The following is a 20,429-nucleotide window of genomic DNA, read 5'->3' as shown; positions in this document are numbered from 1 at the left end:
AAAAAGAGGCTAAATTTATATGGAATCAGGAGGGCTTCCTGGGGAGATGATATATGGCCAAGCCTTTGATGGATCTTCCTTACTGCGATCCTGTCTGCTAATTGATGTGGTTGCAAAGTCAAAACCTTGTATTATGGATTTTCTTAAGCCAGAACCATTCACCCGACCTCATCTGTTGGGGCAGGGGGAGCAGGGGACACCTCTCAGGCTCTGTACTTGTTTGAGTTGCGTCTGATGTCAATTAACATCCATCCAGAGCCTGATGCAGGATGAAGGAACCAGGGTGGAAGAAGAATGACCATGTCGGTGGCACATGCCATCTGTGTGCAAATAGAGGCACCTCATTTAGTCCCAGTATTATCTTTTGTTGTTCCACTTTGCAGATAGGGGTCACAGAGGTTACAGAACTTCCCCCAGGTCACACATATAGCAAATGTTGGACTTGCAATTCAACCTTGGATGTCCAGCTTCAAGACCCATACCCTTCATAGTGCAATGGTCCAGCTGTGGCTCGGGTTGGGCATCTGGACAGAGCTTGAGCATGCTGGGCTGGGCCCTGGTGATCCAATGTTGGCCACAGTCTTGGAGGCAGGAGTGAGAGGTGCAAATCAGAAGAAGGTCTTTTGAACGTAATCATTCAAAACTTGGTCATGTGGGGACTAGTCTGGGCTCCTTGGTGCCCAGGACCTGTCGAGGATCCAGAGGGTCTACTTCCCTCTAAATTTGATTCTTTCCATGGAAAGTTCTGATAGTTGGCCCCAGGGAGGACCCTCACTGGTCCAGGCTTCCCAGGGGCTATTCTAGGGTGATCTGTTCTTATGAGGAACCCCAACCACAGGAGGCCCCCCAAGCCCATCACAGAGGATTAGCCCACCCACTAACCCCTCAATCTGGGTTCTTCCCTGGAACATGCTCCCTGATGGCCCTGGTCTCTCCTCTGCCCTCTCTACCTATGTTAGGATGTTTCTGAGCTAGCATGTGAGCTTCAAACCTGGGTCACTGTGGGACAGAACTGCATCCTTCCTCCCACCTCTCACCTCCTCCCTCTGCACTTCTCCCCAACGTGTCTGTCCCCTCATGCTCCCCATGTTCCCCAACCCTGGCTTTCCCTCATCCTCTACCCCCAGACCTGTTCCCTGCCTGGGCCTCACTCCCCAGACCTATCTCACCAGCAGTGACCCTCACTGACCACCTGTGGCCTACAGGTCCTGTCCCTGGGTGCAGATGTGCTACCCGAGTACAAGCTGCAGGCACCGCGCATCCACCGCTGGACCATCCTGCACTACAGCCCCTTCAAGGCCGTGTGGGACTGGCTCATCCTGCTGCTCGTCATCTACACGGCCGTCTTCACGCCCTACTCGGCTGCCTTCCTGCTCAGTGATCAGGACGAATCACAGCGTGGGGCCTGCGGCTACACCTGCAGTCCACTCACCATGGTGGACCTCATCGTGGACATCATGTTCGTCGTGGACATTGTCATCAACTTCCGCACCACCTATGTTAACACCAACGATGAGGTGGTCAGCCACCCCCGCCGCATTGCTGTCCACTACTTCAAGGGCTGGTTCCTCATTGACATGGTGGCTGCTATCCCCTTCGACCTGCTCATCTTCCGCACTGGCTCCGATGAGGTGAGCAGACTCCGGATGGCCAGCAGCCATGGCTATCCCTCGGGCTCTAGCCCAAGGCCTCCCTGCCTCACAGTGCTGGGTGCAGAATCTCTGGTATTCATCTTTGCCAGAGTGAGTAGAGGGGGAAAGGGAGACATTTGTCACCTCCCAGCTCAGAGAAGGATGAACTGAGGCTGTGCCTTGGGCCCAGGTGCCATCCCTCTGCCCCCTCCCTCTGAGCAGGCCCTGGTGAGAGGAGCAGGCTGCCAGCAGGCCCTTCTCTGCCCCAAGATTCTGCCCCCTGTGGGCAGAGGCACTCCTGTAATGCCAGCGGACTTCCAAACTGCACTCACCCTGGAGTGATAAAGAGAATCTATAGGCTACTCCCCCAAGGCAGCCTGGCCCCTTCTAACCCACCAGCCCCTCCACTGTGCCCATTCTGCTTCCCTCATGTGATGTGAGAGCACTGTCATGCCCTTCTCACAGTGTCTAGTCCCATTTGTTTCCTTTTGCCCCATCTTCTGAGGGTCAGTTTCCCCTTAGATTAACTCTGCCTTCTGTGTTCCACTCACCTCCCTCCAATCACCCCAGCATGTCAGCAGAAGGTGTCTAGCAGGGCTCCCCTACTCTAGCAATCCCAGCAAATCCATTCCCAAGTCCTTTCCCCCTGCCCCCATTCTGGACACTGAATGTCCTTCTTAATCACTCCTGCCCCAGACCCACCCTCCAGCGTCCCGCCCCTCCACACAGTAGCCACAGGGAGTTCAGATCACATACCTGAGCTTGCCACTCCTCCTCAGAACATTCAATGGCTCCCCAAGGCCTACAGAATAAAAGCCAAGCACATTATGGACTCTAAGGCCCACAGGAGCAGCCCCTGTCTAACCCTCCCCTGCCCAGGCATTTTCTTGCTGCTTTGCCATCTCCTAGTCTGTGCAGTGCCAAACTTGGTTTCCCGCGAGGACCATGCCACTCAGCTCCACGCCTCTGCTCCTGTCGTCCCCTGTGCTGGGAGTGCCCTTTCTCTCTCCCTCCTGTCTGCCTGGAGACCAGCCTCCTCTCTCGAGACTCCACCCATATGTCACCTTGTCTATGAAGCCTCCCCTAACCTGCCCCTGTGTTCTTACCCTCCCTTACCTCTGTGCTCACGCTGAACTTCTGTCCTAGCAACCAGAACACTGATTTGAGCTTTAGGCTGAGTTCCTTTAGGTCTCACACTATGCCCCCCCCCCCCACCAAGTGCCTGGCCCAAAGCAGGTTCTCCATAAGTATGTGTTCAAAGACTAGTGATCATGAGTGAACAAGTGAGGGCTTGAGCATACACTTTCTTTTTCTTTTCTTTCTTTTCTTTTCTTTTTTTTTTTTTTGAGACAGAGTCTCATTTTGTTGCTCTTGGTAAAGTACCATGGTGTCATAGCTCACAGCAGCCTCAAACTCTTGGACTCAAGCCATTCTCTTGCCTCAGCCTCCTGTGTAGCTGGGACTACAAGCACCTGCCACAATGCCTGGCTATTTTTAGAGACGAGGGTCTCCCTCTGGCTCAGGCTGGTCTCCAACTTGTGAGCTCAGGCAATCCACCTGCCTCAGCCTCCCAGAGTGCTGGGATTACAGGCGTGAGCCACCGTGCCTGGCCTTTGAGCATATACTTTCTTTTTTTTTTTTTTTTTTTTTTTTTGAGACAGAGCCTCAAGCTGTCCCCCTTGGTAGAGTGCCATGGCATCCCGCTCACAGCAACCTCCAACTCCTGGGCTCAAGCGAGTCTCCTGCCTCTGCCTCCCAAGTAGCTGGGACCACAGGCGCCCGCCACAACGCCCGGCTATTTTTTGGTTGCAGCCATCATTGTTGTTTGGCGGGTCCGGGCTGGGGATTCGAACCCGCCACCTTAGGTGTACGTGGCTGGCGCCTTAGCTGGTTGAGCTATAGGCGCCGAGCCTGAGCATATACTTTCAAGGGCTGACCTCCTGCTCTGTGGCCCTCTCCCTCCTGCTGCAGACCACGACCCTGATCGGGCTGTTGAAGACAGCACGGCTGCTGAGGCTGGTGCGTGTGGCCCGAAAACTGGACCGCTACTCCGAGTACGGGGCAGCTGTGCTCTTCCTGCTCATGTGCACCTTTGCCCTCATTGCGCACTGGCTGGCCTGCATCTGGTATGCCATCGGCAATGTGGAACGGCCCTACTTGGAACCCAAGATCGGCTGGTTGGACAGCCTGGGTGTGCAGCTTGGCAAGCGCTACAATGGCAGCGACCCAGCCTCAGGCCCCTCGGTGCAGGACAAGTATGTCACGGCCCTCTACTTCACCTTCAGCAGTCTCACCAGCGTGGGCTTCGGCAATGTCTCACCCAACACCAACTCTGAGAAGGTCTTCTCCATCTGCGTCATGCTCATCGGCTGTGAGTGGGACTCATGCCATGGTCTTACCCCTGGAATTCTGTTTTTAGTTTGGCGATGAGATACAACATAGCACATGGTAACAATTCATGCAGCATGCTGATCCTAAGTGTGCAGCACAATGAATTTTTGCATACATGCACACCGATTAGACACAGAACTCAATACCCACACAGGCCTTGACATCTGCCAGGCACCAAGACCAGCTACATCATATGCAGGTCTTGGTGAAAAATGAAAACATAGGGCCCTTTGTTGAAAAATTATTAAGAATTTTGAGATGGTGACACCACGGTATTTAATCAAATGCAGGGCTCTTAGCACAGGGCCCCCTGTGACTGCAGAGGTAGCAAGTCCATGAAGCTGACTCTGCCAGGCATTCCTTTAAATGCACTGCAAAGGCCCACATCTCATTTGCCTGTAAGCCCAGTTTACAGAGAGAGAACCAAGGTCCTAACTTGCCAGAGGGCACCAGCTAGGGAGTGTGCCACCCAGTTCCAACCCAGGTGGCCAGCTCAGAGTCCCTGCACTGAACTGCCTGCTGCCCAAGACACCTGTTTCAGGAACACAGGAGGCAGGTGGAATTTTACACATAGATTAAGTTGTCATGTTCTGAGTATTTAGAGATGTGAAAGCCCAGAAAAACAAAAACAAGGAAAAAAAATGGGTGAAAACAAAACATCGAGAGTTTTCCCTTTAATATATTTTTACAACTTGAAGGATAAAACAAATCCGAACTTAAAAACAGCCATTGCCCTAGTTATTCTTCTTTGTAGGAGTTTGGTCTCTGGGCCAGGGAAGATGCCAGGGCAGAGGGAAGAGGGCAGGAAGCCCAAGGGCCTTTGTTCCCCATGTGCCCTGGCACTGTCCTGGGCACTTGTGATTTGTCCCTGGTCAGAGGGCTCCTGGGGAGAGGGAAGCCTGAAGTAGGCCCTGACAGGATGTCAGCAGCTCACTGTTGCCCTTGCCCCCACCCCCACCCCCCAGCGCTCATGTATGCCAGCATCTTCGGCAACGTGTCTGCCATCATCCAGCGCCTGTACTCGGGCACCGCGCGCTACCACACACAGATGCTGCGCGTCAAGGAGTTCATACGCTTCCACCAGATCCCCAATCCTCTGCGCCAGCGCCTGGAGGAGTACTTCCAGCACGCCTGGTCCTACACCAATGGCATCGACATGAACGCGGTGAGCCCCCACGGCTCTGACTGATACCCCTGGGGGAGGCCAAGGTCCCACGGACAACCCTCCCCACCCGCTTCCCCAGCCCCAGGCGTGCCCCGCTGGACTCAGCGCCCGCCTCGCAGGTGCTGAAGGGCTTCCCCGAGTGTCTGCAGGCTGACATCTGCCTGCACCTGCACCGCGCGCTACTGCAGCACTGCCCGGCCTTCCACGGTGCCAGCAAAGGGTGCCTCCGCGCACTGGCCGTCAAGTTCAAGACCACACACGCGCCGCCAGGGGACACGCTGGTCCACCTTGGCGATGTGCTCTCCACGCTCTACTTCATCTCCCGCGGCTCCATTGAGATCCTACGCGATGACATGGTCGTAGCCATTCTAGGTGGGTCAGGCAGGGTGGACCAGGCCTTTTTGGGGAATGGGGTGAAGGGAGACTGGAGAAGCCATCCCCAGGCCACCCTCTTCCTAATGGGAGTTTGTGGCACCTTTTAGTGGCCAGCCACATGCTGAGCATGTGCAGCAGAGAGCTTTATATCCAGCTCACAGAGTTTTTAAAACCTGAAGTTGAGGCACAGAGGGGTCATGCTAGTCAGTGACCAAACCGGGGTTCCAGGGCTGAGTGTCTGATAGAGGAGGCTGCTCAGGCTCCTTCCAAAACCTTCTTCCCCTCTTGGGGAATTCAGGGTGACAGGCCAAGGGTCTGCCTCAGGTGGAGGGGGGCTAGCCTGGGTACCCCATTGTCCTCCAGTGCAAGTGCAGGCATAGCTGGACACTTTGAGGGAAGGATATGAGCACTGAACAGGGAACAGAGTTGCCTCTTACCTGCTGTGTGACCTTGGGTAAACCAGTTTACCTCTCTGAGTACCACAGAGACTCCTGGAATCTTGTCTTCCTTGCCTGCTCTGTATCTTCATCTCCACTTGTGTGTCCAGCTCCAATTTCAGCCTTGCCTTTCTTTGTGACCTGGCTCTTCTCCAGCCCCTTGGGACATGTCCCCCTTCAGCCCCAATGCCGGCTTCTCTGCCTCTGGCCTGCTGGTGCCCTCTTCTCTTCACTCCACATCCTCCCCAGAGCTCTGTCCTGCCCCACTCTCTGCTTAGACTGAAATATTCCATTCCTTCCTGGGCATGACCATCCCTATGTCCGTAGGCAGACCAAACTCAACATATCCCAATCTGAAATCATCACTTATCCTCAAAAGCAACTCCATTGGTGTCTCCATCACTAGGAACCCCCCAGCCACTCCCAGGCCATAGTCAACCAAGGGAGCATCCTTCTTCTTCCCTGCCCCACTGCCCAGGAGCCAGTCACAGAGCCCTCTCTGTGACCCCCAGCGATATGTCTCCAGCCCACACCTGACTCCTATCACTGTGTTGGTCCAGCCTTCCTTGTGTCCTTCCTGGACAGGTATTGGGAGCTCCTTTCCTGTGTCTGATTTACTCCCATGTAGATCATCTACTTCTACCTTTTACCAGTGACCTGAAATACACATCCTTGAGCTTGTTTTGCTCAAGATCCTTCCATGGCTACCCCTGGCCCATATGTGGCATGCGCAGTTCTCCCAATCTGGCCACTCTAAGTCCTCCCTCCGTGTTTTATGCTCTAGCCATTCAAACTATCTATGATTCTCTAGGTCTGCCAGTCTCCTGGCACCTCTGTGCCTTTGCACGTGCCACCATTCTGAGGGGAGTGCCCTACCTTGTGCCTCCATATGGCAGATGTCAGTCATCCTCCAAGGCTGGGCAAGCGCAGACTCCTCTGAGACCTGCCCTCACTCCCAGCCTTCCTTAGAAGTACCATCCACATGGGAGAGATAATAATTATTATTAATAATTAAGAAGCTAGTCCAATTTAAGTTTCAGCTGGAGACATGAAATCCTTTCATTTTGTCCTGAGTAGAAATAGATATTAGACCATAATCTTTCATCTACTGGAAAACCATCACATTAAAACGTTGCCCATGTTTCAAGCTTCAGAGTTGCATGTGTGACCCTGGTGAGTCCCTTTTCTCTCTAGACTTTTCAGTCTCTTCTTCTGTGAATGATCTTTGATCCTGTTCTCTTGAGTGTCCTGGCTTGTCCTGGCCTCCCTCTGTCCCTCTCCTGTCTGTGCTAAACCATCCCTTGTACAGTATCATCAGGCTGAGAGGGCTGGACTGTCCTTTGGGGAGTAGGAATCAAAGCAGTCATGGCCCATGGCACCCCTGGCCCTGGGCTCTCTGCCCCTTGGCCCTGACCATGCAGTGCTGACCACGTGCTGTCCCTTTTGCCCAGATTGCTTTCTCCTGGAGCCTGGTCCTTGATTCTCTCAACACAGCACCCATTTCACTTCCTCTGTAGACCCTTTCTTTCTTTCCCCAGCTGCCTCTTGTAGAAGGAGCCCCTCCCTCCTCCACGGCCCCATAGCTCTTGATTCTAAGGCTCTAGACCATTCTGTAAACTTGTTGGTTGTGTTAGATGCCTGTCTTGCCAGGATTTGGGAGGCTCTTTGTGGCGGGACAGCAACTTATTCACATTTATATCTTGTGGCCAGCATAGCAACTGGCACCAGGAGGGTCCAATGTCCTTGTTACATAGCCTGAGTATCATCCTATGTCTATCTTGTGGCATCCATCCCTCCCAATGTCTTGCATTGACCTTGTCTGGTGCCACCTGATTTTGGAGGCATTTTCTCAAGCATCACCTCATGTGCTTCTCTGAACAGCCCAGTGGGGTAGGTAAGACGGATATGGTTACACCCATTTTAGAGATGAAGACTCTGGGGGTACAGAGAGAGGGAGTGACTTTCCTGGGCTCCCTTGCCAGGAGCACACTGGTTGCCTGGCCCTACAGTGGAGAATGAGAAGACAAACAGAAGCCTCGGGCCCTGCACTGAGGGAGCTGGGTGCTGCTGGCCCTAGGTTCCTTGCACCCTACTTTATAGTCCTGGCAGGCCAAAGAGAGTGGGGGGAGGCTGAGCAGGGAGATGTTAGTGCCCCTTTCTGCCTACTGTCCCCTGGGTGGAAGTGGGCACAGAGCCAAAAAGCATGGACAAGAGGACGAGCATATCAATGGTGGCTGGCTCCTGAGAGGCCTGTAGACAATGAGAGGACCCATGTGCTAGGTTGGGTGGCTCTGAACAGATGTCTGTGGTACTCAGAGGACAGAGAAGGGCACATTCCCTTCTCCTCTACCCCACAGCCTGCACATCTAGCCCTGTCCCAACAGCTTGATCTTGAGCATCAGGCCCTAGCCCAGCAGGATCCCTGAGGTGGGAGGAGGTCATAGTCAAGGGACCCTCAGAGAGGCTGCTCTTAAGGGAACCAGATCTAAAGGGCTCACCGCCCCTCTGGCTGGCAGGGAAGAATGACATCTTTGGGGAGCCCGTCAGCCTCCATGCCCGGCCCGGCAAGTCTAGTGCAGATGTGCGGGCCCTGACCTATTGCGACCTGCACAAGATCCAGCGGGCAGACCTGCTGGAGGTGCTGGACATGTACCCTGCCTTTGCGGACAGCTTCTGGAGTAAGCTGGAAGTCACTTTCAACCTGCGGGACGTGAGTCTGGGCCACGTGGGCCAGGGTGGGTGGCGGCTCTTAGCCAGCTGGTAACAGGTAATTCCCAGGCAGCCAGCTGAGCCCATCTGACCACTGCCCTTCCTTTCAACCCCATCTTTCACCCTTGGCCATAATTTCTTCTCTACTCACCATGGCCGATACGAGGGGAGCTACCATTTACTGAAGCACTGACTATGTGCTGGGGGTGGGGCTTCTTGTACATGCTAACATTTAGTCCTCTCTTTGCAATTGGTGTTATTATCCCGATTTTCCAGAGGAGAAAACTGAGGGCCAGAGAGGATAAATAAATTGACCGAAGTCATACCGGTAGTAAATGGCAGAGACAAAATATGAATTCAAGTTTGTTTGATGCCAAAGCCCAGGCTTTTCCCACCACATCATATGTACCAAGCTGAAAAGGAGGGTATCTGCCATCCAGTGGGCTCACAGAGACAGGCACAGGAGCTATAAAGAGGTGATAAAGCTGTCTGCCCTCTAGAGTTTATCGCTCAGTGGAGGAGATTATAACAGCTCAGTAAAAAGAAAGAGCCACACAGAAAAATAACCTAAATCACAAGGGTATGCAGAAGAGAACAAATTTCGTGGAGTCCAAGTTTGCCAAGGAGAGGGACAGCCAGGACAGAGCCTGGAAGTGACCAGAAGGAGCTTCATGGAGGAGGGGCCTGGAGTCAGCTGATGGGAAGGAGGGGGAGGGTATGCCTGGCAGGGGACACTGCACCTCAGTTCCTCCCTTTCCTGTTGCCCTTCTCCTCAGCCTCAGGAGGATGGCTTTGCGGGCCCAGGTTGTGCCCAGCTTCTGGAGGGACATCCCTCCCTCCACTGTCCTCTCTGCTGCTCTCCCCCTTCCCAGTCCCTCTCCTTCCCTCCTGATATACACAGGAGATATCTGGGGCCATCAGGTGGCCTGAGTGTCCAGTGGCTAGACACAGAGCAGGAGGGATGTAGTCTCCATGGCCTGGGTCATCTGCAACCCCAAGTACCCTCAAGTTTCACAGCCAAGGACGCTGCTGAAGGCACCTCCCAAGTGGATTGGGAATTTGCCCCAAGGAAACTGCATTGGGCCACACTGGGGGAGGGGGCACAGGGTGCTCAAGAAAGTAGCACTGCAGAGCAGCTCTTCTGCTTCCCCCCAAATCTTGCTGCTTAAGGCAGCCTCTCCCTAGACCTCTGTGGGGTCTCCCCATGGCTGCCCAGGCAATGCTCTCTACCTGCCTGCCCTCCCTCCCGGGAAAGAACCTGCAGGAAGCTGCCCAGAGCATTGCTGGTGTGCCTAAGCCATCTGTCACCACTTTCTCACCTAGTTGTGACAGGGCCATGGGAGGGAAGTTGGGCAAGAACCAAGAGACCCTATGCCATCATTTCCTCATCCCATGGGGTGTGTGCCTTGGGCAGCCCTGATGGAGAGGCCAGGGCTGGGGATAGTCCACACTCTGCTGCCCTCCTGCCCTGCCTGCCCAGCTCTGTTTATGTCTGAATTGTGGATCGTGCAGAAGAACCTGCAGCCACAGTTATTTGACTATATTTTGACTGAGAGTGTGCAGTGCAAAGCCAGGCCAGTGTCATGCATTACTTACAATAAAAGGGATCATTTATTAAAAAAAAAAGAAAAAAAGAACCAAGAAGCCCTGTCCCAGGTTTGGTTCCTGTTACTTGATACTCTTGTTCCCCACAAGGCAGACGGGGGTCTCCAGTCATCACCCCGACAGGCTCCAGGCAGCCAAGACCCACAAAGCTTCTTCCTCAGCAACAATCAATCTGGTGAGCACAGCCAGCCCCTCCCCTACCAGCTCTGCCCAGTCTCCTGTGCCGTCTCATGTCCTTCTCATCCTGTCTACCCAGCCCCTTGATGCATTGATGGGGGCTCCCTCCCAGGGTCCAGGGCTGGAGCCTCTGCCCCCTCCTTCTGTCTCCCAGCCCTGATGGCCTATGTCCCCTGAGCCAGAGTGAGAACTCACTGGTTCATGTGCTGCTGTCTGGGATTTCACACCAGGGCAGCAGGGCACCCATTGGGCTATAGCTCCCTGGGCAGTGAGACCAGAGACTGAAGTCCCCATTCTACCAGGATCCCCCCCCAAGCTGGGGCCCCAGCTCCCTTCCCAGGGATGTAGCCTCCTGGGTCCTAGAAGCCAGACCTCCATGGTGGCAGGCCCTCATGCTCCAGGCTACCCAGGTAAGGAGAGCTGCTCCCCACATCCAGTGTTCCCAGGGCAGGTATGGGGTAGGACATGGGCTCTGCCGAGAAGGTTCAGGTCATGGAACCAGCTAGATGGCTTCCCTTTCCCTCCTGCAGATGCAGCCCCTTCCCTGAGCATCTCAGATACATCTGGTCTCTGGCCTGAGTTGCTGCAGCAAATGCCCGCCATGCGCAGCCCTCCAAACTCTCAGGGAAACCCAGATTGCTGGTCTAGGGAGCTAGGCTCCAGGCTAGAGCAGCTCCAGGCCCAAATGAACAGGTGAGTGCCCAGTGTGCCTGGGCTGGGCAGCTATAGAGGGCAGACCCAGTGGCAGGCTAGGCACGGGTGCCCCCTCCTGGTGGCTCAGAGGCATCATCTAGTGCCTGGTGGGTTTTAGAATGGTGGGTTCGTTTAGCTGCAGGTCTTCCATCCCCGTCACTCAGCACAATTTCTTGGATCACTTCCCCTAGAAAACCCTGGGATGTGCAAAGGAAGCCTCCTGGAGAAAGGAACAACTTTGTGTAGAAACAAATTCTGAGGGCCCTCAGAAAGAGGGTGTGGCCTGTAGATGGCAGAGTGGAGGCCTACAGCTAAATAGTACTGACTCCAAATTGTGGCTCTGTAAATTACCAGCAGGAGGGTGGGCAAGTTACTTAACCACTCTGAGCATCAGTTCACACCTTTATAAATGGAGGTAATTAGAGTACCCATGTCAAAGCATTTTGGGGACTGAATGTTGTGTGCTTGGTGCCTGGTCACTGGTGTTATCGGGTCAGGGATGTATGTAGTAGGGGGAATCAGGACAGGGGCTGTAGATCCCAGCAGGACATAGCTTCAGGCAGGCCCCAGGCTGTCATTCCATTTGGCAGGAATAGAGTTCAGTCTCCAAAATTGCGAGGCATCCTCAGGACCTGACCATAGTGTTCTGTCTGGCAGGCTGGAGTCCCGTGTGTCCTCAGACCTCAGCCGCATCCTTCAGCTCCTTCAGCAGCCTATACCCCAGGGCAATACCAGCTACATTCCTGCAGTCCCTGCTGTCACTGATCTGGCCTTGTTTCCTATGGCCTCAGTGACTCAGGGTCCAGGGCCCACGTTGCCCCGGAGCCATCTGCCCCCTGCACAGGTGAGAGGAGTGAAGATTCCCCAGAGTTTGCCTGCAGGCAGCTGCCTGCCTTCTCCACTCCTAACTTGGTCTCAGGCTGAGACCCTCTGCAGGCCCAGAGCTGCTGTGGCTCTGTTGTCTTCTTTTATGATTTGAGTCATGACAGGGCAACCTGGACAGGGTGGTGGCAGAGCCCAGATTGTGACCACAGACGTTACAGCTGGGGCAAGGGCGACAGGCCCCAAGGTGTGGGAAGCTCAGGTCCAGCTCTTGCCTCTTCCCATCCCAGAAGTAAAGGTGAATTAACCCACAGTCAGGTCTGTGGGACTTGGCACACTGGTGCATCCCTCTTTCCCCTCTCTCCCAGAACCCATCCTTGGACTTGGACAAGTATAGGACAAAGCAGAGGAACTCTTCCAAAATGCCTCGCCTGGTCATGGCAACAGATAAAACTCTGACAGCATCCTTGGAACAGGAGCAGCCTGAGGGACTCTTGTCACCCCTGGCCTCACCTCTGCATCCCTTGGAGGTACAGGGACTCATCTGCAGTCCCCGCTTCCCCTCCCTCCCTGAACACCTGGGCTCTATTCCCAAGCAGCTGGAGTTCCAGAGACATGGCTCAGATCCCGGATTTGTAGGGAGTTAAGGCCACTGAACCCCAAGATAAAAGACACCATGAGGGGAGTGAAGGTGGGGGAGGCAGATAGCTCCCAAGATGGGCCTCTGAAAGCCATTCTCCTAGAGTAGCTACAGACTGCTGACCCAGGTAGCCCAGGCTGGCAAAGGTGAAGAGGCTCAGGACTTCTCTCAGCCTCCTCAGAGGCTCCATTTGGACAGCAAACCTGGTGGAAGGTCAGAGAGCTTTAGGTTTGGAGGCAGCGTACAGTGGAGGAGTCAGTAAAGAAAGAAGTCTCTGGTCTACATGAGAGCCTTCCTCTGGGCCACATATGATCACCAAGCTCAGAACCATCCACTGCCTTGTGGCTTAGCACCAAGGCTGAGGGCTGGCCAGACCTCTGGCCAAGGTCCTCCAACCCAGCTGGAGATGAATGTATCCTCTATAGTGGACATATCAGGGCTGAGCCCCAGCCCTCATCTCCTCCACCCCTGATGATTCTGTGATGATATTTGGGTCCCTTGAGGGCAGTGGAGTGTCATGCAACTAATAAAGTCTGCACATTTCATGTTGGGCTAGGTGTGTCTTATCTCAGGGACATCAGGTCCTCAACTATGCTGTGGCCTTCTCCAAGCCCTTCTTGTAAGGAGCTGGGGACTCACCCTCCACTGTATCTAGTACATTGGGGACCTGAAGGTGGCTTCCCTGGGCTCAGAAGTCCCTGGATCTTGGGACTATTGGCCAGGCTGGGGTGAAGGGAAGCAGAGGCTCAGGTTTGGTAGCCACAGAAAATTGTGACAACAGCCAGGACTTCCATCATATTGCATTATGGGCACCATGCGGACTGTACTGCAGATATTAGTTCATCTAATCCTGACAACAATCCCCGGGGTCAACATTATTTCCATTTTAGACATGTGGGTTCAGAGAGAGACACTCAAAGCATGAAAGAGGCTTCTGGGGGTGCTGTTTCCTGTACAGGTGCTGATTACATGAGTGTATTTAAGTTGTGAAAATGTGTACTTCTATGTGTAAATTATACTTCAATTAAGGGAAAAAAAGAGTCATGCCCAACACATAGCAAAAATTTCAACCCAGACGGTCTGGCTTGAAAAGGGCTACTGAAAAGGGCTATTATCTGAAAAATACGTGGTCACTGGTCTTCAGTCCTTTTAACTCCAATATGCCCTAAAAGAATTTTGAAGATGTATATGCCTCCTCACATTTTTAAGTTGACATCTGACATATTTCTTTTTTTTTTTGGACGGAGCCTCAAGCTATCCCCCTGGGTAGAGTGCCATGGCATCACGCTCACAGCAACCTCCAACTCCTGGGCTCAAGCGAGTCTCCTGCCTCAGCCTCCCAAGTAGCTGGGACTACAGGCGCCCGCCACAACGCCTGGCCATTTTTTTGGTTGCAGCCATCATTGTTGTTTGGCGGGCCCGGGCTGGGGATTCCAACCCGCCACTTTAGGTGTATGTGGCTGGCGCCTTAGCCACTTGAGCCACAGGCGCCGAGCCACATCTGACATATTTCATTAACAATCTTAAATAGTTGCAAAGGATGTAATGTCAAATGCACTGTAAATACTGACATTTGTAAAACTATTTCATCCTTTACTTGTATTAACTCATGTCTAGCCCAGTAACATAGTTATTTGAGAAGCTACCATCATCAATTTTAAAAACAAAAGAAGCAACTTTTTTTTTTTTGAGACAAAGTCTCACTCTGTTGCCCCAGGCTAGAGTGTCAGCCTAGCTCATGGCAATCTGAAATTCCTGGGTTCAAGTGATCCTCCTGCCTCAGCCTCTGAGAGCAGGTAGGACTACAGGCAACCACAATAAATGCCCACTAATTTTTCTATTTTTAGTAGAGACGATGAGGTCTTGCTCTTGCTCAGGCCGAAGGGAATCCTCCTGCCTCAGCCTCCCAGAGTGTTAGCATTACAGGTGTGAGCCAGCACACTTGGCCAAGAAGCCCCTCCCCTTTTTTTTCTTTTTACATCATTCTCTTTTCTCTTCCCACAATTACCATCTATTCCCCCCATAGTTTTATGCTACATGTAATTTATTTTAATGCTTCAAAGTCTATCAGTGCAAGATATGTTTGCATATCTTGCCTATCAGTGCCTATATGTTTGCAAGGCAAATATGTATATAAATTGAAATTTTATGTTTTTAGACTGCTATCTAGGCTGCAGTATAGTGGCATGACCATAGCTCACTGTAGCCTTGAACTCCTGAGCTCAGGCAATCTTCCTGCCTGAGCCTCCCAAGTAGCTAAGACTATAGACTGTGCCACCATGCCTGGCTAATTTTTAATTTTTTTGTAGAAATAGAGTCTCAACGTTGCCCAGGTCGGTCCCAAACTCCTGACCTCAAGTGATTCTCCCTCCTTGGCTTCCTAAAATGCTGGGACCACAGGTGTGACCATCCCTGGCCTAAATTGAAATTTTAAAAGCAATTTTTTGTAACTTTAATAGGCTTCAAACATTACATTTATTAGTACAGTTGTTCCAACAACATAAATATATATTCAAATCTTTACAAAAACTAAAATTTTTCTGGAAATGTAACTCATAAAAGAGAGGATATTCTCAATTGTTTGTGGATGAATACTATTATTTTTTATTAGAATAAGACAAGGTTCAGCAACTTTTGCCTATTTTTCTTTACTTTTTAAAAAACAAGTGCAGAGAAAACTTGTTCACATAGGTGGCTAGGACAAATAGGGGGTTGTTATACATATGAGGAATTGTCCTTCAATTACACGAATTGAGTTGCCCATTAAAATCACATTTATCATTAAAAATAATATATAGTGTTATCACCCAACAATACAAACTTCCTTCAATTTTGATAAAAGTGCAGAATTAGAAGCCGCTTAAATTATATAAAGATTTTACCTGGACTCAGGTTCTTCTCTGTTTCAAACTCACGGGCACCGATAAAATTTAGGGCTGGATTAGCGTTTGCCTTGGGATCAGCAGCGGGGAAAGAACATGATGGGAACGACATCATTATGTCATTAACTTAAAATCAAGCGGGTGGTGTTGGAGCCTACTCGGGAATTCGGGAACGTTTCTAAGATCTGAAGAAAAGCGAGCGACGGCCTGACTAGAGCTGGCCTGGCCATGGGCACATCTGTGCATCCAAACCCTATCCCTGGGGCACTGGAAGAGCAGCTCTCCGAGTTGAAAGGGGCCTTTGGAAACATAGGTCGGGAAGGGGGTTCCCGTTTGGCATGAGCCAGGTTACGAGGCCGCGGGTCTCAGTGCCGCGAAATGCAGTAGGTTGTCCATTAAGGGAGGATTTAAATTTTACTCTGAGGCTGCTGGAAAAAGCAGATCACACGGAAGGTTTTGCTCTCAGATACTTGCCCTAGAACTTCAAGGCCTGACGCCTCGCACGCTCGCATCTAGGCCACCCACGCCCCCTTACACCCGCACTGAGCCGTTATCTCTCTGACTGACATCTTGGGCACCCAATGACCTTTGGGGCTGTGAAAGCATCTGCCCGCCCCCGAAGTTGGGCGGGGAGAATAGTTGGAGTGACAAACATTTGCACCAATAGTGAGGAGGAGACAGACGCTAAGGCCACAATAACCAATGAGAAGAAAGAACTGTTTCGAAAAGACGTGTCAGATAGCCAACGGCCGGTGCCGCTGAGAGGGTCGCGTGGCTTCCGTTCCTGAGGGCGGAGCGCATCCCAAACGGAAGGTGGTGGTTGTCGGTGCTGAACCTGGTTTGAAGCTGGGGGTCGGGCCCGGCCGTCGTTGTTTGTCGCCGCGGCCCCGCTTCCGGAGTAGGCCGTTCCTGCCCGCCCCCTCCCCGCCTCCCGTCTGACCCTGCGGTCCCAGACCCGGCTCCCCGCCTGACTCCTGCTGCTCCCGCCGCAGCCCGCTGTGGACCCGGCCCGCACTGCGGCCCCGCCGCCACTATGTCCCTGCACGGCAAACGGAAGGAGATCTACAAGTATGAAGCGCCCTGGACCGTCTACGCCATGAACTGGAGTGTGCGGCCCGACAAGCGCTTTCGCTTGGCGCTGGGCAGCTTCGTGGAGGAGTACAACAACAAGGTGGGCCGGGCAGGGGCTCGGAACCCAACTGGCGGGGAGCGCGCCCCGGGAGCGCCTATTAGGGCCGGAGCCCAGACCCCAGAACCCTCCTGCGGACTTGCCTTAGAGCCATGGAGCGGTTCCTCTGTCTGGTCCTGTGCTTAGGGTTTCGCACTAGTCTTACTTAATCTTGGCAGCATTTCTCTATGGTTTGGAATGTAATGGGGAAACTGAGCCACGGTTTTGTGACTTGCCCTGGTCAGACAGCTGTTTCGTGGTGGAAACAGGTTTCAAAACCAGGCTTACACTGCAAAGCTACGCCAGTGATTCTTCCCGTTCTCTCCACTCCTGCCGCATTGCTTCTTTGGGGGGCGGGGGAGGGAAGAGGGCGTGATGGCTGTGAAGGAAAATGCTGGCGCTTCAATGGGTGGTCGTGTACTCCTGGCCACACTAGATTTCTGCTAGAGCTATTAATTGCACAGGCTTTCCCGCCCCCTGCTTCCACTCCCAGGTACTACTACAGGATCCCCAGCCCTTCTGCCAGATTGCTATTGCTTGTATATATGCATCTCTTTGGAAATCTTGGCCTGTGGCAAGATTCCGCCATTGTTTCCTGAATAGAGAAGGATGACACTTGGCCTTATCTTCTCTTGGCTTCCTTTATGCTGTCTTTAATCTTTAGTAGTAAGACTTGCTGGACATCCCTTAGTTTGAGAATCCTTCATAGAAGCACTAGTAGCAGGGGGAAGCTTTTAAACTGGCATAAATTTATTTTTGAAAGTTGTTGAGTAAATTAGTGGGAAGACTTGTCTTTCCTTCATCTGTTAATCTCTTCCTTTTATTCATTTGGAGTAGTAAAAGTTGTGAATGATAGTGATCAGAGTAACTGAAAGGTTTGACTAAGTGATATTTCAAGCCAGTACTCCTGCTTAAAGCCATGAACTTCAGACTTAAGAATAAAACTATGTTCTGTGACAGGCCTTATGCTGGGAGTGAAATGCCAGGTGGTTTAAGGTTGAGTCCTTTCTGGGGTCTATTGACTAGTTGTGCAGTGTTGATAGGCCAGTTTTATTATCTCTGGCCTGCAGTTTGCTGTAGGAAAGGTGTTCTGTTTTACACATGAAGGTAAAACAAACAAAAAACTCCAAGAAACATTTAAACTTTTTAACTTTGTTTACAGTTTTCAGGAGCACACCTGTTTCTCTATAGGGGATCTTATTTCTTGGGAGTTCCCTTTGAGATACTGATGAAAGTATTAAACTTTCACTGCCCAGACATTACACATATGCAAACAATTTGTAAACAAATCCCTGTCAGTATCTACTGATCTATATGTCCACCCATTGCCAGGGTAGGACATAGCTTTATTTCCTTTTCTCTGATGCTTCTTTCTTCCTTATGGTTCATAGTGGACAGTAGAACTAGCAGTGGAATTCAAGGTCCTGATGTGGACACTATGTTAGTAAATTAAGAGCTAGTGCTTAAAGATACTTGTGAAAAATTTAAAAAGTAAAATAATGTCTTTCAAAGGGCTTGTTGTTATACAAATTGATGTTTTTTTCTTGCAAATTTTTCTAGGGTCATTGGGTAAACTGTAGTGGTCCCATTTCTCAGAGAGGATACACAGCCACACAGTTGGGCTGTTGGTAGAATATTAGTAAAGTACTTGGTGGCAATCCTCCATTGCAGAAACTGTATCCCAAAATTTGTCTTTTCATTTAGCAACTATATAGAGCACCTTTTTCTTTTTTGTGCCAGGCACATAGGTAGTATGGCCTTAGTAGTGAAATGCAAACTAATAACCCTAATATCAACAAAATAAGCAGTTAAATATCTCTTAAGTAACATGATGTAGGCAATGCAGTGGTCAGAAAGATAACTTTAAAAGGTTATTATATTCGTTGCCCGTCATTTGTTTTTCATTCCCTGCCATTTAAAGGGGGGAGGAGGGGAGAATGCGCTGATTCCCTTTCAGCCCAACCCATTTGGTGTTCTAGCAGCTTCTTGTAGTTAAGACTGCACATAGTATAATGTGCTAAAGCTATTTTCTCTAGTTCTAGTTCAGTAACTTAGATGCAGGAGTTTGGCATTTCTCTGGAGTTTTGACAATATCTGTGGTTTTAGGTAGGTAGTATTTCCCTTCTTTTATTAGGAGAAGAAGGTGGTAGTATTTCCCTTCTTTTAGTAGCAGTTTCTTGGGTTTCTGTTATTACACTTGGGTGCATGATTTGGGGTTGGTTTTGAATAGAGTTGGCAGGGTGATTGGGATTTATTTTGTCCTAACATTTAACTGACTGACTACTTATTTGTACTGTAAGATTTAGCATCTAGAGAATGTTTCTGGGGTTCTGAAGAGACTGTAGGTATATCGCATCCTTTTTAAAGAATCCTGGTAGTGAGTCTGGGTATCTTGTACTGAAATACACATGAGATAAATGCTTACTTGGTTAGCCTGTGTTGATTCCTCTGCTGTTTTGAAAACAGTTACTGTGTATATTTGGTACATAATTATTTTGACTCTGGCATATATTTTTATTTCATGGTATTTATGGTAGCCCTTCAGGATTCTCATTCATTTGCTCCCTAATTCAACAAATATATGTGTGTTTTAGGCCTAGTTTCCTATTTGGAAACCTATAGCCTTTGTTAGCAGAGGTAAGATAGGCAGCAAAAAAGAAAACACATTTTGGGCGGTCCCTGTGGCTCAGTGGGTAGGGCGCTGGCCCCATATAACAAGGGTGGCAGGTTTGAACCCGGCTCTGGCCAACTGCGACAAAAAAATAGCCGGGTGTTCTGGCGGGTGCCTGTAGTCCCAGCTACTCAGGAGGCTGAGGCAAGAAAGTCACCTAAGCCCAGGAGTTGGAGGATGCTGTGAGCTGTGACGCTACGACCCTCTACCGAGGGCAATAAAGTGAGACTCTGTCTCTAAAAAAATAAATAAATAAATAAAATAAAACATGTTTTAGTACGTGTCAGTATTTTTGATAGGTATTTAGAATATTGTAGTTTTGCACTGGTCCCTGGCAAGACTGTCAGCATGGGAATTTAAGACATAAAACTCTTTGGCTTTTAACTTTCTCCTTTTTCCAGACACTGAGAAGACTAATTCTCCCTTGGGGCCACTGAATAGAAGTGGTGCTGCTTTATCACTTTTTGCCCGAACTGTTCACACAGACTTATTGGAGATGCTGTGATTTGAACAGGAATGAATCTGTGCTCTGTAGGCAGTCTGACCACGGAGGCCTTGCCAGAGCTCTCTGATCAGGCCCTGAGCCAGGAGCCAAAGGGATGCTGTTACAGAATTCATCTTGAAGTTTGACAGGCAGGACCTCAAGCATCTGCAGACACTGCAGTAATTGGTCAGGAAGAGGCCAGAAGGGAGGACAAATGGAAAAGACCAAAAAAAGCCGCTTTGTACTCCTAGAATATTGCATTAACTGATTATAACTGAATTAGCAATTGTGGGAAAATGTTCCAAGGACTGGAGTACTATGTTGATTTAAATAACTTGGGAGCTTATTGAAAAATTATAGACACAGACGCACATTCATGTTCTCTACTAGCACCGTTTACAGCAAAGAGGAATACATGATTTTTTTCCTTTAAGGAACTTACTATAACAAACAAGGTGGACGTGGCACTTTAAAAAAAATAAGATATGGCTCGGCGCCTATAGCTCAACCGGCTAAGGCGCCAGCCACGTACACCTAAGGTGGCAGGTTCGAATCCCCAGCCCGGACCCGCCAAACAAC

General features: G+C 50.8%; 2 protein-coding genes across 4 annotated transcripts in view; both read left to right on the top strand.

Annotated features, from left to right (window-relative positions):
- KCNH6 (potassium voltage-gated channel subfamily H member 6) overlaps nt 1-12,652 on the top strand; it is a 21,842-nt gene extending 9,190 nt beyond the window's left edge. Inside the window, exons 5-14 of one of the 3 annotated variants that reach the window (XM_012802988.1) lie at nt 1,206-1,631; nt 3,603-3,757; nt 3,917-4,002; nt 4,988-5,187; nt 5,307-5,559; nt 8,516-8,709; nt 10,404-10,488; nt 11,021-11,183; nt 11,841-12,027; nt 12,374-12,652. In XM_012802988.1, the coding sequence (XP_012658442.1) occupies nt 1,206-1,631; nt 3,603-3,757; nt 3,917-4,002; nt 4,988-5,187; nt 5,307-5,559; nt 8,516-8,709; nt 10,404-10,488; nt 11,021-11,183; nt 11,841-12,027; nt 12,374-12,652 (2,028 nt within the window). Of the gene's footprint in view, nt 1-1,205; nt 1,632-3,602; nt 4,003-4,987; nt 5,188-5,306; nt 5,560-8,515; nt 8,710-10,403; nt 10,489-10,792; nt 10,901-11,020; nt 11,184-11,840; nt 12,028-12,373 lie in introns of all 3 variants that reach the window. The other 2 variants (XM_003786210.2, XM_012802987.1) reach the window with 2 other exon arrangements.
- A 3,655-nt stretch (nt 12,653-16,307) lies between these two features.
- DCAF7 (DDB1 and CUL4 associated factor 7) overlaps nt 16,308-20,429 on the top strand; it is a 32,747-nt gene continuing 28,625 nt past the window's right edge. Inside the window, exon 1 of the mRNA XM_003786209.3 lies at nt 16,308-16,698. Coding sequence (XP_003786257.1) covers nt 16,561-16,698 — 138 coding nt within the window. The 5' untranslated portion in view covers nt 16,308-16,560. The remainder of the gene's footprint in view (nt 16,699-20,429) is intronic.

The sequence above is a fragment of the Otolemur garnettii genome, unplaced genomic scaffold (genome assembly GCF_000181295.1).
Source record: "Otolemur garnettii isolate 467f Iridium unplaced genomic scaffold, OtoGar3 scaffold00018, whole genome shotgun sequence".
Taxonomy (NCBI): Eukaryota; Metazoa; Chordata; class Mammalia; order Primates; family Galagidae; genus Otolemur; species Otolemur garnettii.
This window is presented reverse-complemented; position numbering and strand designations above follow the sequence as displayed.